Source organism: Hevea brasiliensis, chromosome 12 (assembly GCF_030052815.1).
Source record: "Hevea brasiliensis isolate MT/VB/25A 57/8 chromosome 12, ASM3005281v1, whole genome shotgun sequence".
NCBI classification, from domain to species: Eukaryota; Viridiplantae; Streptophyta; class Magnoliopsida; order Malpighiales; family Euphorbiaceae; genus Hevea; species Hevea brasiliensis.
The window spans coordinates 30,627,614-30,646,329 of NC_079504.1; the positions used below are offsets into that span (position 1 = coordinate 30,627,614).

General features: G+C 29.2%; 1 protein-coding gene across 1 annotated transcript; it reads right to left on the bottom strand.

Annotated features, from left to right (window-relative positions):
* Positions 1–10,815: 10,815 nt before the first annotated feature.
* On the bottom strand, positions 10,816–12,994 carry LOC131169152 (disease resistance protein RPS6-like). The gene is made up of 3 exons (XM_058131444.1): positions 12,814–12,994; positions 12,166–12,486; positions 10,816–11,810 (listed from the first exon to the last, which is right to left on the bottom strand). Exons 1-3 carry the CDS (start codon positions 12,913–12,915, stop codon positions 11,445–11,447), a joined length of 789 nt encoding a protein of 262 aa, XP_057987427.1. The 5' UTR covers positions 12,916–12,994; the 3' UTR covers positions 10,816–11,444.
* Between the last annotated feature and the right edge of the window lie 5,722 nt (positions 12,995–18,716).

Sequence of the window (18,716 nt, forward strand, 5' to 3'; positions counted from 1 at the left end):
AGACGCTCATATCTAACGACTGATAGTCAGTTACCAGGGAAGCAAGTAACTTTGTGGAATGAAGACGAATCTACTTCAGCTCGAGAAGTGTGTGTTTCCACTTCATTGGAAGCTGGGCTTCTCTATTGCCACGGCTACACTTATTTCAATTATATTTTTTTGTATTTGCTAATTTTATGAAAGGTTATTGACATGCAGCAGGCGTCGCTTGGTGTTCCTTGTTAACTAAGCTGATGATATTTCAGTAAGGAGAGTATTATCAATAGGCATTGACAAGGCACGAAAACTATTGCAAGTGAAGTAAAAGAAAACCCATAATTAATGACCTCAACAAAAGTGCTTACAGAGTTTGATGCAGCAAAGATATGTGTGCCTCCCATTTCAAATGGTAGCTTGAAATAAACCTTCACCATGGTACTTGGAAGAAATTATCTTCTCATGCAGACACTTACATAGTTTTCTTTTTCCACTTTTGTAACCTAAAACTTCAGGAGGAGAAAAGATATAGTATAATCTTAGCAAAACAAAGGATGATGCTGTGCTTAAAACAAATCAAAGAGGCAAGCCCTAAGTGGGTCACGAGGAAAAGCGATGTTTTGCGAGATGTTATTCAGAACACAGAATAACATTACCACACGCTCTAACCACTCCAGAACCCGCCATGTGGAGGTGCACCATACCTGTAAACAGAGCAACCATAGGATTATTTTGTTTGTGTATAGAAAAATTCTTTTCCCCGTGCCATACACCCAAAAACATAGAAGAAAGCTAAAGCACAACAACAGCATGAATAATGGAGATGTAATGCATAGCCCAAGAGCTGATATCACTAGATCAAGAATTCTTAGCATTCATCAGGTACCAAGATGGTAGGTAATTCAAATCAAACCTCACCATTAAAACTCACCATTTCATGATACACACTCTTGTTTCAGATTCACTCCGTATTTAAGTCGCTCCAATTTACTTTAGCCATTCAATGTTTCATAACAATTTGACTTCATCTTTTCCCCGTTGTTAACAAATATTAACCAAACATATTGAGTTAACAGCACCATTAGTGCTGTCATGTCATTTCTGAAATGGCTTATAACAGCACCATCATAACATACAATCATAAATCCAAGCAAGCAACTTCTGCTAGATGTCATGGAATTGTTACAAGATTGCTACCTGGAGGTCCATATTGGCCTTCTCCACATTCGAGCTTATGTATATTTTTATATTCCTATCAAGTGAGGGGGATTTGCCAGTGCCACAATGAGGTGTGTTTGGTGAAAATAAAATCAACGACATACAGAAGCAAGTTAGTGCAACATGATGCAAAATGAGTAGGAGCTAGGAACTGGATGAACTTTAGCATGCATGTTATGCTTTATGATCAATTCAAAAAAGTATCAAGCAGATAAGCACCACTGTAAACATAGTAATTGTAGATTACTAGCTTATACTTCTAATTCCATTGAAATAATGACATTAGAATTACTTGAAGTTTTAGTGAATTTCTATTTCATTGCGTCAAATTAGATTTTTGCATGCCAAAGCATGGACAAACAAAAACAAAATTAATCTAACGAAGTCCATTTGGTAGTTTAGCCACTGGAATACTAATGTGGACATCAAGCCCCCTTATTTTCTCTAAAACTTATGCTGAAAAATAATTCCAATTGGACATGCATAAAGAACTAATTGAACCAAATGACAAATCCATCCAACCAATAACAGCTGCAATACACATGAATCTCTATGCCCGTAATTTCTCTTCCCAGTTCCCATATCAGCATGTATTTCAAAGAAAAGAGAGCCCAGACATCCATGTCAGCTTTCTGACAATATTGAGTGGCTAAAAGCACTTTATTAGAAAAATGGTATTAGTTTAAGGCACTTAATTACCAAAGATTTAAAGCTTAAGCAATAAATAAAAATTAAAGCATTTCTATTCTTTTTGTCACTTATAAATTTTAAAATCATTTTTATATCACCTATATCTGTGAACAGCCCACTGAAAAATCAAACTTTTCAAAGATTTAATATTGTGGAAACAAACTGATTGATAGGCCTATCATCTAACAAGATGACACAAGCAGCACAACAGGTCTGAGGTAATTGAGGGAAAAATATGGAAAAAAAAAGAGTACCTGAAAGAATCAATGTACGTTGTTATTGTATTGACATCAATGCCACATGCCTTTTCACGTTCTTCCAGCAACTCAGGTACATGGACACGTTGAGCTCCGGAACTTATTTCCTCACCTGAAGGTTGATGAACAAATGAATACAATCCAGTCAAACAACTAATAAGACGTATCATTATCTGCTTTCCAAGCATATTAATTACTCGCATGCAAATACAAAATCAAGTATCAGAACTGAAAAACACAATTATGCATCACCAATAGATCACTCCATTAACATAGCATGTAATTATGTGTATGTGAAAAGGTCTTGCAAAATAAAACGTACATTTATATTTTGATTTAGGAAAAGTACAAAAAAAGCACCTTGTAGTTTGGGCCATTTTCAAAAGGATCATGTACTTTCAGTTTTGACAAGCTAATGTCCTGCGGTTAAGTCCGTTAGCTAAGAATGTCCAAACACTCTAACACCATTAATAGCTGGTGACATGTTAAGTAGAAAAATAATTCCATGTCAGTAGTCATTAATGGTGTTAGGATATTTGTACCTTCTTCACTAATGCACTTAACCATAGGATACCATTTTGTCAAATCAAAACTACAGGATAGCCCAAACCACATAGTACTTTTTGTATTTTGCCCTTTTATTTACACGTCCCAAGATACCAGATGCAGGACAAAAACTACAAATGCAAATGGAGCAGTGACACCGAAAAAGACCTTTCTCCCCTACCTCGAACAAAGACATCAAATGAATTACTATATTTTGCATCATCATAGCATGGCATGGTGTAGAATGGCCTAACAGCCAAAGTACAAACGCGTTAGCCCTATTCCCTTCATTTGTTAACGATGCGATAGTTTAATAATCGATTTGTCACGAAATTTTCTTCAATCCTTGAATTGAAAAAGCAGGAAAAGTAGATTACTAAATTGTACTTTCCCCAAAAATATAAGAATTTATACATCTTAATTAAATTTCTTTTTAAAGCTAAATTGGATTTGAAATGGAATAATTGTCCCTATATTCATTAAAATAACTTTCTTTTTTTTTTTTAAATATGATACTGCACATGGATGATCAGAATTCTTAGACTAAAACTATCTTAATTAAGGTACACTAGTACTATAGAATGATTAGAAAAAAATATTATTTATCATAAACACTAATATAATTGAATTAATCTGGACACTATTTATCATGAACTCCATACCATCCAAATCCATTTGAAAAAAAAGAAATAAATCTTTATTCTCCTATACAATTCCACAAACTCCATACCATCCATATCCATGTGAAGATTATTTGTCAATAAGTTTTAATGTCTATAAATTATTTTTAGGACTATAAGGAGCAGTGATATTGAAATTGTTTTAAGGACCTCAATCAAGCCAAGAGGAAAGAAAAAACAAACAAACAAACAAACAACACCACTGAAGGGAAGCATAGGGAAAAAAGGGACAACAATGATAGAGAGCATTAGTGATCAGCAAAAGCAGAACCTGAGATTTGGCGAATGATTGCATGGTTTTGCAATTGACAGCGAATTACAGACTGAATCATTTATTAAACTTTGTCATTCATCCTTATGTTAAAACCACCTTTCTCCAGTCCATATGTCAATTATTCAACAAATTCTGGAATAAATCTCTTCACAATTAGGACAAATAGAACACAAATTTAGCAATCAATAAATTGGTTTACTAATTAAGAAGTCGATGATTTTAGCTTTATAAACAGAGTAATTCATAATCCCACTGAATTAATGCACCAAATAAAAAATCATGGCTAGAGGTATGATTCAAATGGATTTGGCCAAGAGCACTAAAATATAATAATCAGACATAGGTCCTCAAAGAGTCAACAAAAATCAAATAGAAGTGGAAAGAAAAAGCAATGTGAATTTTTTTCTATTTTTGGTGAATCCTTACCTAAATAAAGCAAAGATCTTAAAAGAAGGCACACACTCTCTTGAAGTTGGTTTCGATAAAAGAAAGAGCTACATAAAATCATGTAACGGCTGCCTAAAGGAAGGTTTATAATTTAATAGCTAGCAAAGGATTGGAATCTTCATCAAAGGAAAAAAAATCATCAAATACAAAACCAAGATTTTTACTTGTTTTTCTTTAACTAGCGTACAAAGCAAAGGACTAGATTTTTGTTTCTAAGGTGACACAAACCCAGGAGCTGTTTCTACTTTGCAATTCATTCTTTCCCCACTTACCAACAATCTCAGAAAGAGTGTTAGAAAATTTTCATGGTTCTGTGAACTCAACTAGCATAACCACCAAGAGAAAAATCACAAAGCACTATGTTGAAACTTACTAGAGGAGGTAACAACCTAAACAAGTGTCAAAATGGGTTTGTGAGTTTATTTTCCTCTCCATTGTCAGCCACCCAAAATTTTCCGCAGAAGAGGGTGAAGCATAATAAACATACACTAAACATTCTCTAATGGTAAGAAGATATCTACATGATAAACAATAACATGGACAAACATAGAAAGAAACATCACAGCACAGGCACTTACACAAATTTAAATACTACATACGCATAGGAAGAGCAAGGAAGAACAGAGTCAAAGAATCAACTATACGTATAAAACTCCTTTCTTCCAAATGCGTTATATCATGACTAAGGACAGACGGACAATAATTGAGGAGTTATTGGTGCCAGCTACAAATTTTAAAAATTTTATAATTGTAGACAAATTGCCAGGAAAGAGATCATGTAATTTTCTCTCAAAGAGGTGAAGGAACAAAAAAAAAAAAGTCAAACAAAAGTAGAGGTTGCACCAACAGAAGAAAGTGAAGTTGACATATCGGTTCGATCATATACAATATAGCAAATGTTCAGCATAACATATTATGCAGATTTTAAATAATAGAAGCAAGATTCAAATGCCTAAGTTTCTGCAACTAGCGATTCAAACTTCTTTTGAGAAGCAAATTTTACAAATTAGAAATAGAATATGCAGCATTAGATCATAAAAGCAACTCACCTGAAATGGAAGACTTATAGTCGCTAATTAAGTTTGTGCAAGAGAGGGAGAAATTGGAGGCTACAAAAACCATAGAGCTTCTGAATCGTTGAGTGGAGAAGAGAAATGGAAGCTGAGAGTAAATTATAAGAGAAGCAGTTCTTGAGAAAGGAACTTTAATAATATTTAATTTAAGTAATATTTAATTTAAGTAATATAAAATGCCTATATAACCTTTAATAATCAATTTTTAAGTTATTTATATTGATGCGATATTTATTAAAATACAAAAATTATATTTTTATAAATTAATAGCTTAAGGGTGAATAGATTCTGAATTACTGAAGTTATTTATTTAGGAGGAAAGACAAGCAATAAGGAAGTATTGAGACTCTTAGAAGTAAAGAAGAATGAACTTTGCGAAATGATAAGCCTGTACGACGACTTTATATTATATGATTACCTTCAACATCCTCGTTATTCCTCTTTCGCTACCAGGAAGTTCCAATGAAATTCTTTTAAATTCCGAACTTCTGAAACCTACGGCCATTGATGGTGAAATGACCTAGAAAGAAACATTGTGAGAGGAGAAGACTCCCCTTGACCCGCAATTTCCTTATTTATTTTATGTGATGATCTTTCTTTCTTTTTAATTTCTTAATTTCTAGGTTGCTTCTTAAGAGGATTTTTAAATAGAATTATCTCATATGATTTATGTAATGTAAAATATTGACAAATAATTAGAAATACTTCAATTTTCGCTTATAATGACAATTCTTGTTGAATAATTAAATAAAAAAAAAGAAATAATTCTTTTAAGATATATTTGAAAACTTATTCTATTTTTAAATTTTTTAATATGCATTATTTATTTGTTTTATAATAATATAATTTATTTTATTATTATAAATAAATATTTCTAAATAATTATTTAATTTTAATTATGAAAATTATAATATATAGGAAATTTATTGTTCGTAACATGACTTTTATAATAAAGAAAAATAGTAAAAAATAATTTAAATATGTTTTTATATATATTTGAGAATGTAAAGGTTAGATTTATAGGTTTGATATAATTAATTGAATTAAGCTTTTAATAATTTTATATTAACTCAAAATATTCTACCGCAGATTTTAAAATTTGAATTAAATCATGATAGTTAATAATAAATAAAATATTTAAAATAATTCTAATTAATTAATTAATTAATTGATAAATCATTATTTAATTTTTCAAATTTTAAAAAAAATTAATATATCATTACCTATAAATCACTGGAATAAAAATTTTAAATTCTTAACTTTTAAAATTGATAGACGGTGAAATGACTTGGGAACATAATTAGCTTCTTTTTGACTAGTTATATAACACTTATACTCTTCTCTGATCTATTAGTTCTCCTGTAGTTTCTTGATTCTCTTATAATCTTACAAAATGATTTACATCTATACTCTAATTTCTTGATTTCTTCTCAGAGTCTTACAAAAAGACCTATACTTCTACTCTAATTTATTGATTCCTTCTTAGAGTCTTTTAATAGGATTGTAAAGTATATAGATGTGGGTGATGGATCTTTATATGAAAATGTGTTATCAACATGCATGATTAAAATTTTAAAATATAATCAATGAAAGTGGTATTAAAATTATTATTTTAAGATTGTAATTTCTTTAATTTAAATTTCAATGAAAATCAATTAACAAAATTAATAATTGAAGTTAATATTTTTTTATGATAATTTATTGAAAATGTTAAGCAAAGAGATCTTTGTTATTTGCTTCTTAATTTGATTTGATGATCTTTCTTTCTTTTTGATCAGAGGTTCACCACAATCTTCTGCTCTAATTTCTTAATTCTCTCTTGATTCATTTCTTAGTATGGGCAGTGAATTTTTATATGAGATAATTAAAAAAAAATACTTGAATTTTCTTTCATGATGAGGACAACTGTTGCAGTACCAAATTAAAAAAAAAAAAAACTATGAGAATAATATATAAAATTTTGAATTTCATTTCAAAAATAATAAATAAATAAATAAATATACACAAAAACATTCAAAGAATATTATGAATTTCTGCTTTATTTACAAAAGTGAATTTTAATTATCCTTCATTTATGATTCCCTTCTTCATCCTTGTTATTCCTATGTAGCTTCCTCGTTATTCCTTTGTAGCTTCCAAGAATTTTCAATTTTTTTTTGTTTTTGAATTCTAGACTTTTGAAGGCCCTCCTAACCCACAATGTGCTTTTTCTTTTAGAGAATAAAACTATCATTGAAAAAACTGAGGAGACAGATCAGGGTCCACAAAACCCATAATGGAAGGAGGCAAATTTGCTTTTTGATTTGATGATCATTAGTTTCTTTCTTTTTCTTTTTGACCAGAGGTGCAACACTCCTGCTTGGTTCTTTCTTGGAATACTCCTGCTAATTGCTAAAGGATTGCAAAGGGAACCTGCGTGGGCGATGGGTCTCTTTATACGAAATTGTGTTATCAATTCGATTACAATTTTAAAATACACCACCATTAAATAATTACATGAATAGAGATATAAATAATTAATTGTTTAACATAGATAGCTAGTATTTGTAGGGAACTCTTGACCTGCAAGAAAATTGAGATATAAATTAATTAAGATTTTGAGTTGGATATAGGTCATGTTTGGCATTGAATTTGAACTGAAATTGCTTTTACGAATAAAAATACCACTTTAGATGCTGTTGAGAAAAATAGTTTGAAAAAAGCTATTTGTTATTATAGTGTTTTTATGACTAAAACTGATCAAATTTAATTTTTAATTATTTTTTAACACTCTCTAACTAGTATATTTAAAAAAGTGATTTTCTCAACAGCAGTTTCAACAGTAATGCCAAACAGGCCCATAGTGTCAAAACTCAAAAGTGAATTCTTTTATAAGACCTATTAACTAAAGTACTTGGAGCTTCCATATCTTTAACATTATCTTTTAGTTCCTCCAATTTAATTAATTAAAATAGACATTATCTAAAAAACTAATTAAATAAATGCATAGTCTAAATAAATTAATTTAAACACGAAAAATAAACATCATGGTAGCATTTAAGCTTTCAAATGGCACAAACAGTTTTCTACACAAAGCGCGGTTGGTAAAATTTTCACTAGTATCAGCAACTCTAAAGCTAAGGAAAACATCATGTGTTGTTTTAGAGGGGATGATAGAAGATGACGTACAAGCCATCTGATAAGTATGTTGATCTGTTTCGTTCGGTAGAAAAAGAAACGTTAAATCTATATGAATTTTCCTTACCATGCAGATGAATTCATGCTTCTTTTAATGCATATGCTTCTTCTAAACCAACTCTGCTTCTTTTATTGACTTAACTTCAGCTCTGCAGGTCTTTTGTCAATTAGTCTATTCTACGAAAAAGAGTCCTAATTATTAGTCATCAAAGTCAGCTAAAATTTAGACTCTCTTGTTGCAAAACAATTGCAGGCTCAATTCTTTTAATTGTCAATGTATTACTACGGTGCTCTATTTGAGAAATTATTGATAAAATCACAGTAATGCTCTGTTCCACTTTTCAGTTACAAGGAACTTTGTCATTCAGAGATTCTGCATTGTTCTATTAGTATATTAACCAATCTTAACAGTCTAACACTAATTGACTAATGAATTGCAAAAAGAAGTGATATTAATGCAAAAATCAATTTTAGTTTCAACTTTCAAGATCAGCGTAAATGCAAACACTTTTGACTACTATTGCTCTTTGTTATTAATTTTCATACAAATTCATTGAAACCATTTCACATGCGATAATTATGCAAGTGAGTTGCGATCGAGGATAATAATAATAATTCATAGAAAATATACATACGTATTTCATGATCCATGCAAGAAATTGCATTTGAAAGTGAATATAAAGAATTTTAGAATTATTTCCCTCAAACAATAATATCTATATTGATAAATATACAAACATGGCTACTTGGTAATACTATATCATGCGAGCATTCGTATAAATTACGGGGTTTATCATAGAATGGTGGAAGCTAGAGGACCTAGAGAGAACTGAAAAGCTTTTATATGTGAATAACGTCAATAAATTAGAAGATCAGAAGTATATTAAAGTTGTTTCTTTTTGTCACTTTGCTATGATATGAAGATACTAATTTAGTAACAGGTGTGTCGAATACCTTTGGAAATGAGCTCTTATACACACACATCCTGGTTATGAATATACAAATTAAAATTTCATAATAATTTTGTTCAAAATTCATTCAAACTATTGTATCCAGGCACATATAAGTGAATCATCAAAGATAAAAATGCAGCCAAAATTTCGAGGTATTGTAGAAGTTTTTGATATACCCACCAAGAAAGCAAATCACGTTTGACACGAAAATTTCACTACGTGCATGTATAATGCCAAAATTTCAGTGGTTTGATATTCAATGAGCAGCTCGTTCACTTGAATATATGTAATGAATATGCAAATTGAATACTTTGCAAACTAAGATCATAGGTTCAAATCACAAAATGTTGAATTATGTACTTTAGAAAAATGTCAACATGACTCACATCCAAACATAGCCTTACAATTTATAAAGCTAGTTTCGTATCTCATCTATACTTGAGGCAACGCATGGCTGATGCCATTGAAAGCACCACCTAAGAACAAATAACAGAAGTCATGGTAAGAATTCAATGATTGTAATATTTATTAGTGACAAAAACAAGGGAATTGGGGTTGACTTACAATCACTTTGGTGCAAGTGTTCACTTTACTCTTTTAGGGTGTGGTTGTTCTTCTTCCTCATAATCAGATTTGCCATCTGCAATGATGGTAATGCAATCAAGTGGAAGGAGTTTTCCCTGCTTCTCTTCTTGTTGGTGTCGGTTTCCATCACTTGTAGGAACTCAGGCCTGGTTGCTCCATATCGTGATGAGAACTTGCTTTGTTTATGCTTGCATTGCATTTGTGCAGCACATCTTTGGAATACAATAGTTGGATCCCACACATTTTCACCTCCAACTGAGAATATTTGAATTCTGATTTGAACACAAATGACGCTTCCATGACATTGCAACAACTTTGTATGAGAAATGATTTAGATTACAAAAATAACGTGGCTTGTAGTAGAAAAGAAACAGGTGGTCTTATTCAAAGGCCACCTCAAAAAGGTTGAGTGAAGACAAAAACCTGCCAGACCTTTCATTGTCATATGTTTCTCTCGTAGGAATTTTGAAACGGCATTCACATGCAAAGTAGAAACAATCACCTTCCTTGGGAACAACAGGAACCTCAAAATCTAGAACAACACAAAAAGCAAAACCCAAGAACAAAGAATTAAAGCAACATTGAGGGAACAGAACTTCCATTGAAGATCCTGGGCTTTGATAGTTGAAGCACTCTGGAATTTCACTTCCGGGTAGACCAACAATTACATGAGCATCTGCCTGTCCGTGTGTTAAAGAGGGATAAAAAATAAAAAAATAAAAAAATAAAAAAAAGAAAAGAAATTAGAAGAAATATTTGGTGCAAAAGTAAAATTAGAAAGAGGAAAAGAGAGGAAAGGAGAGGCACATCGCACGTAATGCTTATTTCTTTCATTCTCAGTAGTGCATCTACCATAATGTCACCACGTGCATTCTGATCCGAATTTACGCTATTACAATAGTTGTACACATTATATGACCCGCTGAGTTCCTCAAATTCTGCAATGGGGACAATGTATGATCCTGCAGTGTCCATTAGTGTACAATTTAACGGCAATGCATGGAGTCTCTTGTGGCACATTACAATAGTCGATCTTCTACCATTCAATCTCTTAATGAGGATTTCTATAAGTACAGTGCCATCAAGATATGACAACATTAAATGGGAAAAATCATGTAGAGGCCGCAATTTTGCAAGTTTTGAGCACCCACTAAGAACAAGTCTGTGAAGGCATTCTGCAGCGTAAATGTCAATGGGGATTTCTACAAGTGCAGTGCCATCAACATATAGCTCTCTTAAAGAGCACAAACCATATAAAGGAGGCAACTTCCCAAGTTTTGAGCACCCACTAAGAATAAGCATTTGAAGGAATTTCATGTCACAAATGCAGCTTGGAAGGTTCTTGAGATTTTCACATCCCTTCATATTCAACACAACAAGAGAAGAAAATGATCTTATTGATGAGGGCAATTCTTCTATTGCAGTCTTGTTTAGCAGTAATACTTTTAAATCTCCTATAATCTCTGGTAACTTGGTGAGATTCGAGCAACCACTGAGATCAAGTGCATCAACATTTTTCAAATGAAAACTTCTAGGAAGACTTAAAAGGTTTTCGCAATTCCTCAACTTTAAAATATAAATATCTTCCAGAAATGGAACAGATGAGGGCAGCCCTTCAATCCACAATCCTCCAGTTCCAACTCTTCTATGCCAATTGGAATCTCAGGAAGCATCTTCAAATTTGAGCAATAAGAGGGTGAAAGCTCTTTAAGAGATTTCAACCGGACAAGGTTTGGAAGACTCCTCAGCTTCTTGCACCCTTGTAGATCAAGACAAACAAGTTTTTGCAGGCATTGAATCGACATAGGAATCTCTAGCAAACTCTCACATCCCTGCAGACTTATCCACTCCAACTCAGTTGCTGAAGAGAGATTTGGGAGCCTCCTCAGGTGCACGGATTCAGAAAGATTGAGCCGTTTTAATTGTTGAGGACACTGCACGTTGAAAACACTAAACATTTTTTTTTCAAAGAAAACAAAATCGATAAATTCTTGAAAAATAAAACATGTACAGGATTTTGATTTCAGTTAAAGTCATAGTACATTTTTAATATTTCAGTTTGGTCCTAATAATTATTTTCCTTTTATCCACCCCAATTTATAATTATACTACTAATATATGTACTAAATTATTATATGCCACTATAGTCTATTTCAAATCATCCTTTAGCACAACAAAAATAATATGAAAATCAAATAACAAGTAATAATGTATATACTATGAAAATCATTATATATATATATATATATATATATATATATATATATATATATATATATTAATGCATACCTTACGTCCATTCCAAAGTTGTTCAACTTTGCTGCCTTGCATGTTGATTTCAACAAGGTTCTCCATTAAAAAATTAGATGGTAAAGATTTGTAAGGGTATTCATCCCAATGAAGTAAACTCAACTTATTGGAGAGATGCAGAAGATGACTTGGTTCACTAGATTCAGATGTAGAGCCTATAATTTTGTTTTCTGACCAATTCTGAGGCCTATAACATTTGAGCAATCTTAAGTTATGCATCTGTGGAAAGGCTACATGACCCAAGTGTATCTTTCCTAATTCAGACATGTCCAAGAAAATGCCTTCAACTTTTTTCATTCCCTGACAATCAAGAGCAAATAATTAATATATGGCAATGAGCAAATTAATGTTATCAAAAAATGATACAATTATCTAAATATTTACTGAAAATAATGTTATAAGATAATTGATATGGGAAAAAATGGATTTGACTCTTTGGTTTTAGACATGTCTTCAATTGCTTTAATTCTACAAAAATAAAGAATACAATGGAATATTAGAACTTATATATTAATAGCTGCATTATAGATATCTTGAGATTTAAACATGCCTTCAATTACTTAATGAAGTTAGATTTTCTTTTAAATGATATCATCTTGGCTAACATTAAAAAACTTCATGTCTTACCATTTTAGTTGACAACATATGAAAGATGTCTTTGGAATTCCACAATCTTCTACCTTTACGCCGAGCAATGTTTTGACCCATTTCCTGTATCAAATCATGCATCTCTAATATGTCATCCACAATAGTTATGAGGCATTTATCCAGTAGTCGAAGTATTCCCCAGCTAGCAGGAAAACCACAGCCATTTTTGGTTCCTTTTTGGAGTTTTTTAGTTGGACTGTAAAGTGAATCAATGTGGGTGATGGATCCTTATATGAGATTGTGTTATCAACACGATTAAAATTTTAAAATATAATCAATGAAAGTGGTATTAAAATTATTATTTTAAGATTATAAGTTCTTTAATTTAAATTTCAATGGAAATTAATTAAAAAATTAATAATTAATAATTTTTTTATTTATTTGAGGGAGGATGGCATTGTAATTTATTAGTTGCATATAAAAATAAATAAAATGATAATTTATTAAAAAAAAATTAAGAAATGAGATCTTCGTTAGTTTTATAAATAAAATGACTCGGAAAGAAATAGTAGAATGTCCACTTGACCCTCAAATTTGCTTCTTATTTCTCTCTTGATTCATTTCTTAGCATAAGAATAATATATAAAATTTCAAATTTCAATTCAATCAAAACAATAATAATAATAATAACAACAATAATAAATAAACACAAAAATTCAAAAAATATTATGAATTTCTACTTTATTTACAAAAGTGAATTTTAATTATCCTTCCTTTGTGATTCCCTGCTTCATCCTCGTAATTCCTTTGTAGCTTCCAAGAATTTTCTTTTTTTTTTTTTTTTTGAATTCTAGACTTTTGAAGGCCCCCCTCACCCACAGTTTGCTTTTTTTTTTTTTATTTTTTTTTGTATTTAAGAATTAAGACTTTCATTGAAAAACTGAGACAGATCATGGTCCACAAGACCCATAATGAAAGGAGGCAAATTTGCTTTTTGATTTGATGATCATTAGTTTCTTTCTTTTTCTTTTTGACCAGAGGCGCAACACTCCTGCTTGGTTCCTTCTTGGAACACTCCTGCTAATTCCTAAAGTATTGTAAAATGAACCTGCGTGGGCGATGCGTCTCTTTATACGAAATTGTGTTATCAATGCTATTAAAATTTTAAAATACACCACCATTAAATAATTACTTGAATAGAGTTATAAATTAATTAATTGTAACATAGATAGCTAGTATGTGTAAGGAACCATTGACCTACAAGACTGAAAATAGTGAAATGGGCAAGAAGACATAATTAAATTTGATAATAACAAATCACCCTTTATTTTAATTGATTAAAAAAAGTATTCATTATTATTTAATTTTTTTTAATTTAAATTACTAGACTGATTTTTTATTTAAATTTAAATTCCATTATATTAAGCAATATAATTCTATTACAAAATTATTTTAATCCAATCAAATAAAATTAAAAATTTTATATAATTAATGAAAAATACTAATTTAATATTTATATAAAGGACTCTTATATAAATAAAACTTTATTTTTCAAAAAGTAACGTTTTTTCTTTTCATAAGTAAAAGACATTAATTTTCTAATTATTTTTTTGAGAGAATTTAATATAAATTTTTTTTGTTATTTATCTCATTATATAAATTTAAATAATATAAGTAACATTCTCAATGCAGCTGCAATTAAGAATCCCGTATGCAAGCTTTTGTTGTTATTATTATATAATTTTAATTATAATAAAAAGTTAAATAACTAAAAATGTAAAAATTTGTCTTTTCAATTTTCACTAAACTTTTTAGTTTTATCAACTTAACTTTAAACTTTCACATACTAGTTTTAATTTTAACAATTAGTTTAATTATATTATTTAATTAATAAAAATAATTCAAATATTTACCTATATTAATGTTAGCCAATTTTTTTTTATAACAATTTTAATTAACATTTATGACCGAAATAACCGATCAAATCAATTTAATTCTGAAATTCAGTTCGAATTTTGCAAAAATTCAATTCATTTCAAATTGATTTTTTTTTTTGTTTGGTTTTAGAGACAATATAATATTTTTCCTTTTTCTTTTCTCTTATGAAAATTGGATTGCCATTGGTTAAGAACTTGGAGGTGTATAAGAATGTTAACCTTTAAAATTAATCAGAAATACCTACCATGATTTGGTTCAATATTTGAAGGTATATCACTCACTTAATAGAAATGGGTTAAATTTCCACTCTTTTAATTCCTCTTATTCATATATATATATATATATATATATATATAAAAGGGAAAATTGCTTAAATTTTCCATCATTAGGACAATTCTTGTCGAATAATTTAATTTAAAAAATAGAAATTTTTTAACTGGATAGGGTAAGTGAGTTCACAAACTTAGGTGTTTTATCTCTTTTATAAAATAATCTATTTATTTATAATCTATAATATATATAAAAATAAAAAATATAAGAAATAATGAAATGGACAAAAATTAATATATATAATTGAATTTGATAACAACAAACTGCTCTCAATCTTGATCGGTTAAAAAATTAATATACAAATTTATTATTATTTAAAAATTTTTAATTTAATTGGCTAGAATAATTTCTTATTTAAAACTAAATTCTATTTTATTAAAAAATATAATTCTATAATTTTTTTCTCTTTCTAAACACGAAATGAATGAGACAACAACTGTGTATAGAAAAAAGATAATTAAACATTTATCTAACTTGATTAATAAGCAATAATTTAATAAAATTAAAAGATAATCATAAAATGAATTTTAATATTAGTGATTATTGTGGTTTTTATAATACAAGTCGGACCTCACCCGCAAATATAAAATATATAGTATGATTTTAAACATATAAAATATAAAAAAATATTAAAATTATGTTATTAAAATAAAAAATAATGCAAAACAACTAGTTAATTTTATAAATTTAATGATATTATAAAAAAAGTGTTATATATAAAAGTTCAGTTAGATCTATACGCATCATTGTTCCATCATCATACGCAACCATTGAAATTAGGTTTGGCGAGTCGGTTCAAACCGAAAAACTGAACCAAACTGAGTCAATTCGGTTCAATCAGTTCGGTTTTAAAATTCAATTGATTCGATTCGGTTTTAATTTATAAAAATTTCGGTTATTTTTGTTCGGTTCGATTTTGAAGAGAAAAAAATGGTTAAACCGAACTGAACTGAATAGTAATTTATATAGTCAAATCGAACTAAATCGAACCGAATCGATTTTTGAATTAATTTATTTTTATGAAAAATTTATGAATTATATTTAATTATATATATATTAATTGTTTAATTTCATTGATTAATGGTTATTAGGTTCAAACCAAAGTTAAAATTAGACCAAATAACTTGAAAATCAAGTCTAAATTAAAAAATCAATCAAAAATCAAACCGATTGATTTAAACCGAACCGAACCGAAATAAAGCGGTTCAGTTCGATTCGGTTTTTCATCAATTTCAGTTCGGTTCGATTTCTAAAATTGATGATTCGATTTTTATAATTTAATTCAGTTCGATTCGATTCAGTTTGATTCGATTTGAACCGATTGCTCACCCCTAATTGAAATCATTCAATTTTAATTTAATAAAATTGTAATTGACTTTAAAATTATAAAATTTTAAGTTTAAATTCAATTAAAACCTTAATAATAAAAGAAATACACAAAAACATTTGCAAAATAATGCCCAAAAAAGAAATTATATAGTTTCTTGAACCCACAATTTGTTTCTTTTCGACAGTTATATAACACTTAGAGTCTGCACTAATTTCTTAGTTCCTTCTTAAAGTCTTACAAAAGAATTTATGCTCTACTCTAATTTATTAGTCTCCTCTTGGAGTCTTACAAAAGGACCTATTAATTTATTTGTTCTCTTACGTCTTATAGAAAGACCTATACTCCTGTTCTAATTTCTTGATTCACTTTCCTCTAATTTCTTGGTTTCTTCTTAATTAAAATCTTACAAAAGGACTTATATTCCTATTCTAATTTCTTGATTCCTCTTTATAATCTTTTAATAGCATTCTAAAGTGATTTTTTGCGGGTGATGGATCTTCATATGAGACAAGTAGGTGAAAAATCGATAAATCTGTCATGTGAAAGAAGGAAAGGGAGCAATTGAACAAAAATCGAAATTTGAGAAAGAGTCGGTGAATTTCTGCTTTATTTACAAAAGTGAATTTTAATTATCCTTCATTTGTGATTCCCTGCTTCATCCTTGTAATTCCTTTGTAGCTTCCAAGAATTCCCTCACCCACAGTTTGCTTTTTTTTTTTTTTTTTATTTTTTTTTATTTATTTAAGAATAAGACTTTCATTGAAAAACTGAGACGGATCATGGTCCACAAAACCCATTTGCTTTTTGATTTGATGATCGTTAGTTTCTTTCTTTTTCTTTTTGACCAGAGGCGCAACACTCCTGCTTGGTTCCTTCTTGGAACACTCCTGCTAATTCCTAAAGTATTGTAAAGTGAAACTGCGTGGGCGATGGGTCTCTTTATACGAAATTGTGTTATCAATGCTATTAAAATTTTAAAATACACCACCATTAAATAATTACTTGAATAGAGTTATAAATTAATTAATTGTAACATAGATAGCTAGTATGTGTAAGGAACTATTGACCTACAAGACGGAAAATAGTGAAATGGGCAAGAAGACATAATTAAATTTAATAATAACAATATAAAGGGAGCACTTTATCCCCCTTTATGGGCTTGCTCGACGCGAATTTGGATTCTCGGGTCAGTGAATTTCGGATGACGAGTGATTTCTACAAAAAAAAAGAAGCTAAAATTTAATTTATAATACAAAACTTCCGAATATTTAATTTAAGTAATACAAAATACTATATAACCTTTAATAATTAATTTTTAAATTATTTATATTGATGTAATATTTATTAAAATAAAAATATATTATATTTTCATAAATTAATAGCTTCAGGTAATCAGGATTCTAAATTACTGAAGCTATTTATTTGGCAGGAAAGACAAGCAATAACGAAGTATTGAGACTATTAGAAGTAAAAGAAGGATGAACTTCGCGAAATGATAAATCTGTATGAGGACTTTATATCGTATGATTGCCTGCAACATCCTCGTTATTCCTCTGTAGCTACCAGGAAGTTTTAATGAAATTTTTTTTAATTCCAGACTTTTGCAACCGACGGCCATAGATGGTGAAATGACCTGGAAAGAAACATCTTGAGAGGAGAAGGCTCCCCTTGACCCGCAATTTCCTTATTTATTTGATGTGATGATCTTTCTTTCTTTCTTTTTAATTTCTTAATTTCTTGGTTGCTTCTTAAGAGGGGGATTTTTAAATAGAATTATCTCATATGATTTATGTAATGTAGCTTCCTGGAAGTTTCAATAACAATTATGAATGTAAAATATTGACAAATAATTAGAAATACTTCAAATATCTCTTATAATGACAATTCTTGTTGAATAATTAAATTAAAAAAATAAGAAATAATTCTTTTAAAGTATATTTGAAAACTTAGTCTATTTTTAAAATTTTTAATATGTATAATTTATTTGTTTTATAATTATATAATTTATTTTAATTATTATAAATAAATATTTCTAAATAATTATTTAATTTTAATTAAGAAAATTATAATATATAGAAAATTTATTGTTCGTAACATGACTTTTATAATAAAGAAAAACAGTAAAAAATAATTTGAATATATTTCTATATATTTGAGCATGTAAAGTTTAGATTTATAGGTTTGATATAATTAATTGAATTAAGTTTTTAATAATTTTATATTAACTTAAAATATTCTAGCGCTGATTTTAAATTTTGAATTAAATTATGATAGTTAATAATAAATAAAATATTTAAAATAATTCTAATTAATTAATTAATTGATAAATCATTATTTAATTTTT

Bases quoted from the DNA above. Each gene is read 5' to 3' on its own strand.
- LOC131169152 (XM_058131444.1), bottom strand. From the start codon at position 12,915: ATGCATGATTTGATACAGGAAATGGGTCAAAACATTGCTCGGCGTAAA. The intron at 12,487-12,813 runs GTAAGACATGAA...CTTGATTGTCAG, and splicing joins ATATGTTGTCAACTAAAATG to GGAATGAAAAAAGTTGAAGG. The intron at 11,811-12,165 runs GTATGCATTAAT...TTCAACGTGCAG, and splicing joins AACTTTGGAATGGACGTAAG to TGTCCTCAACAATTAAAACG.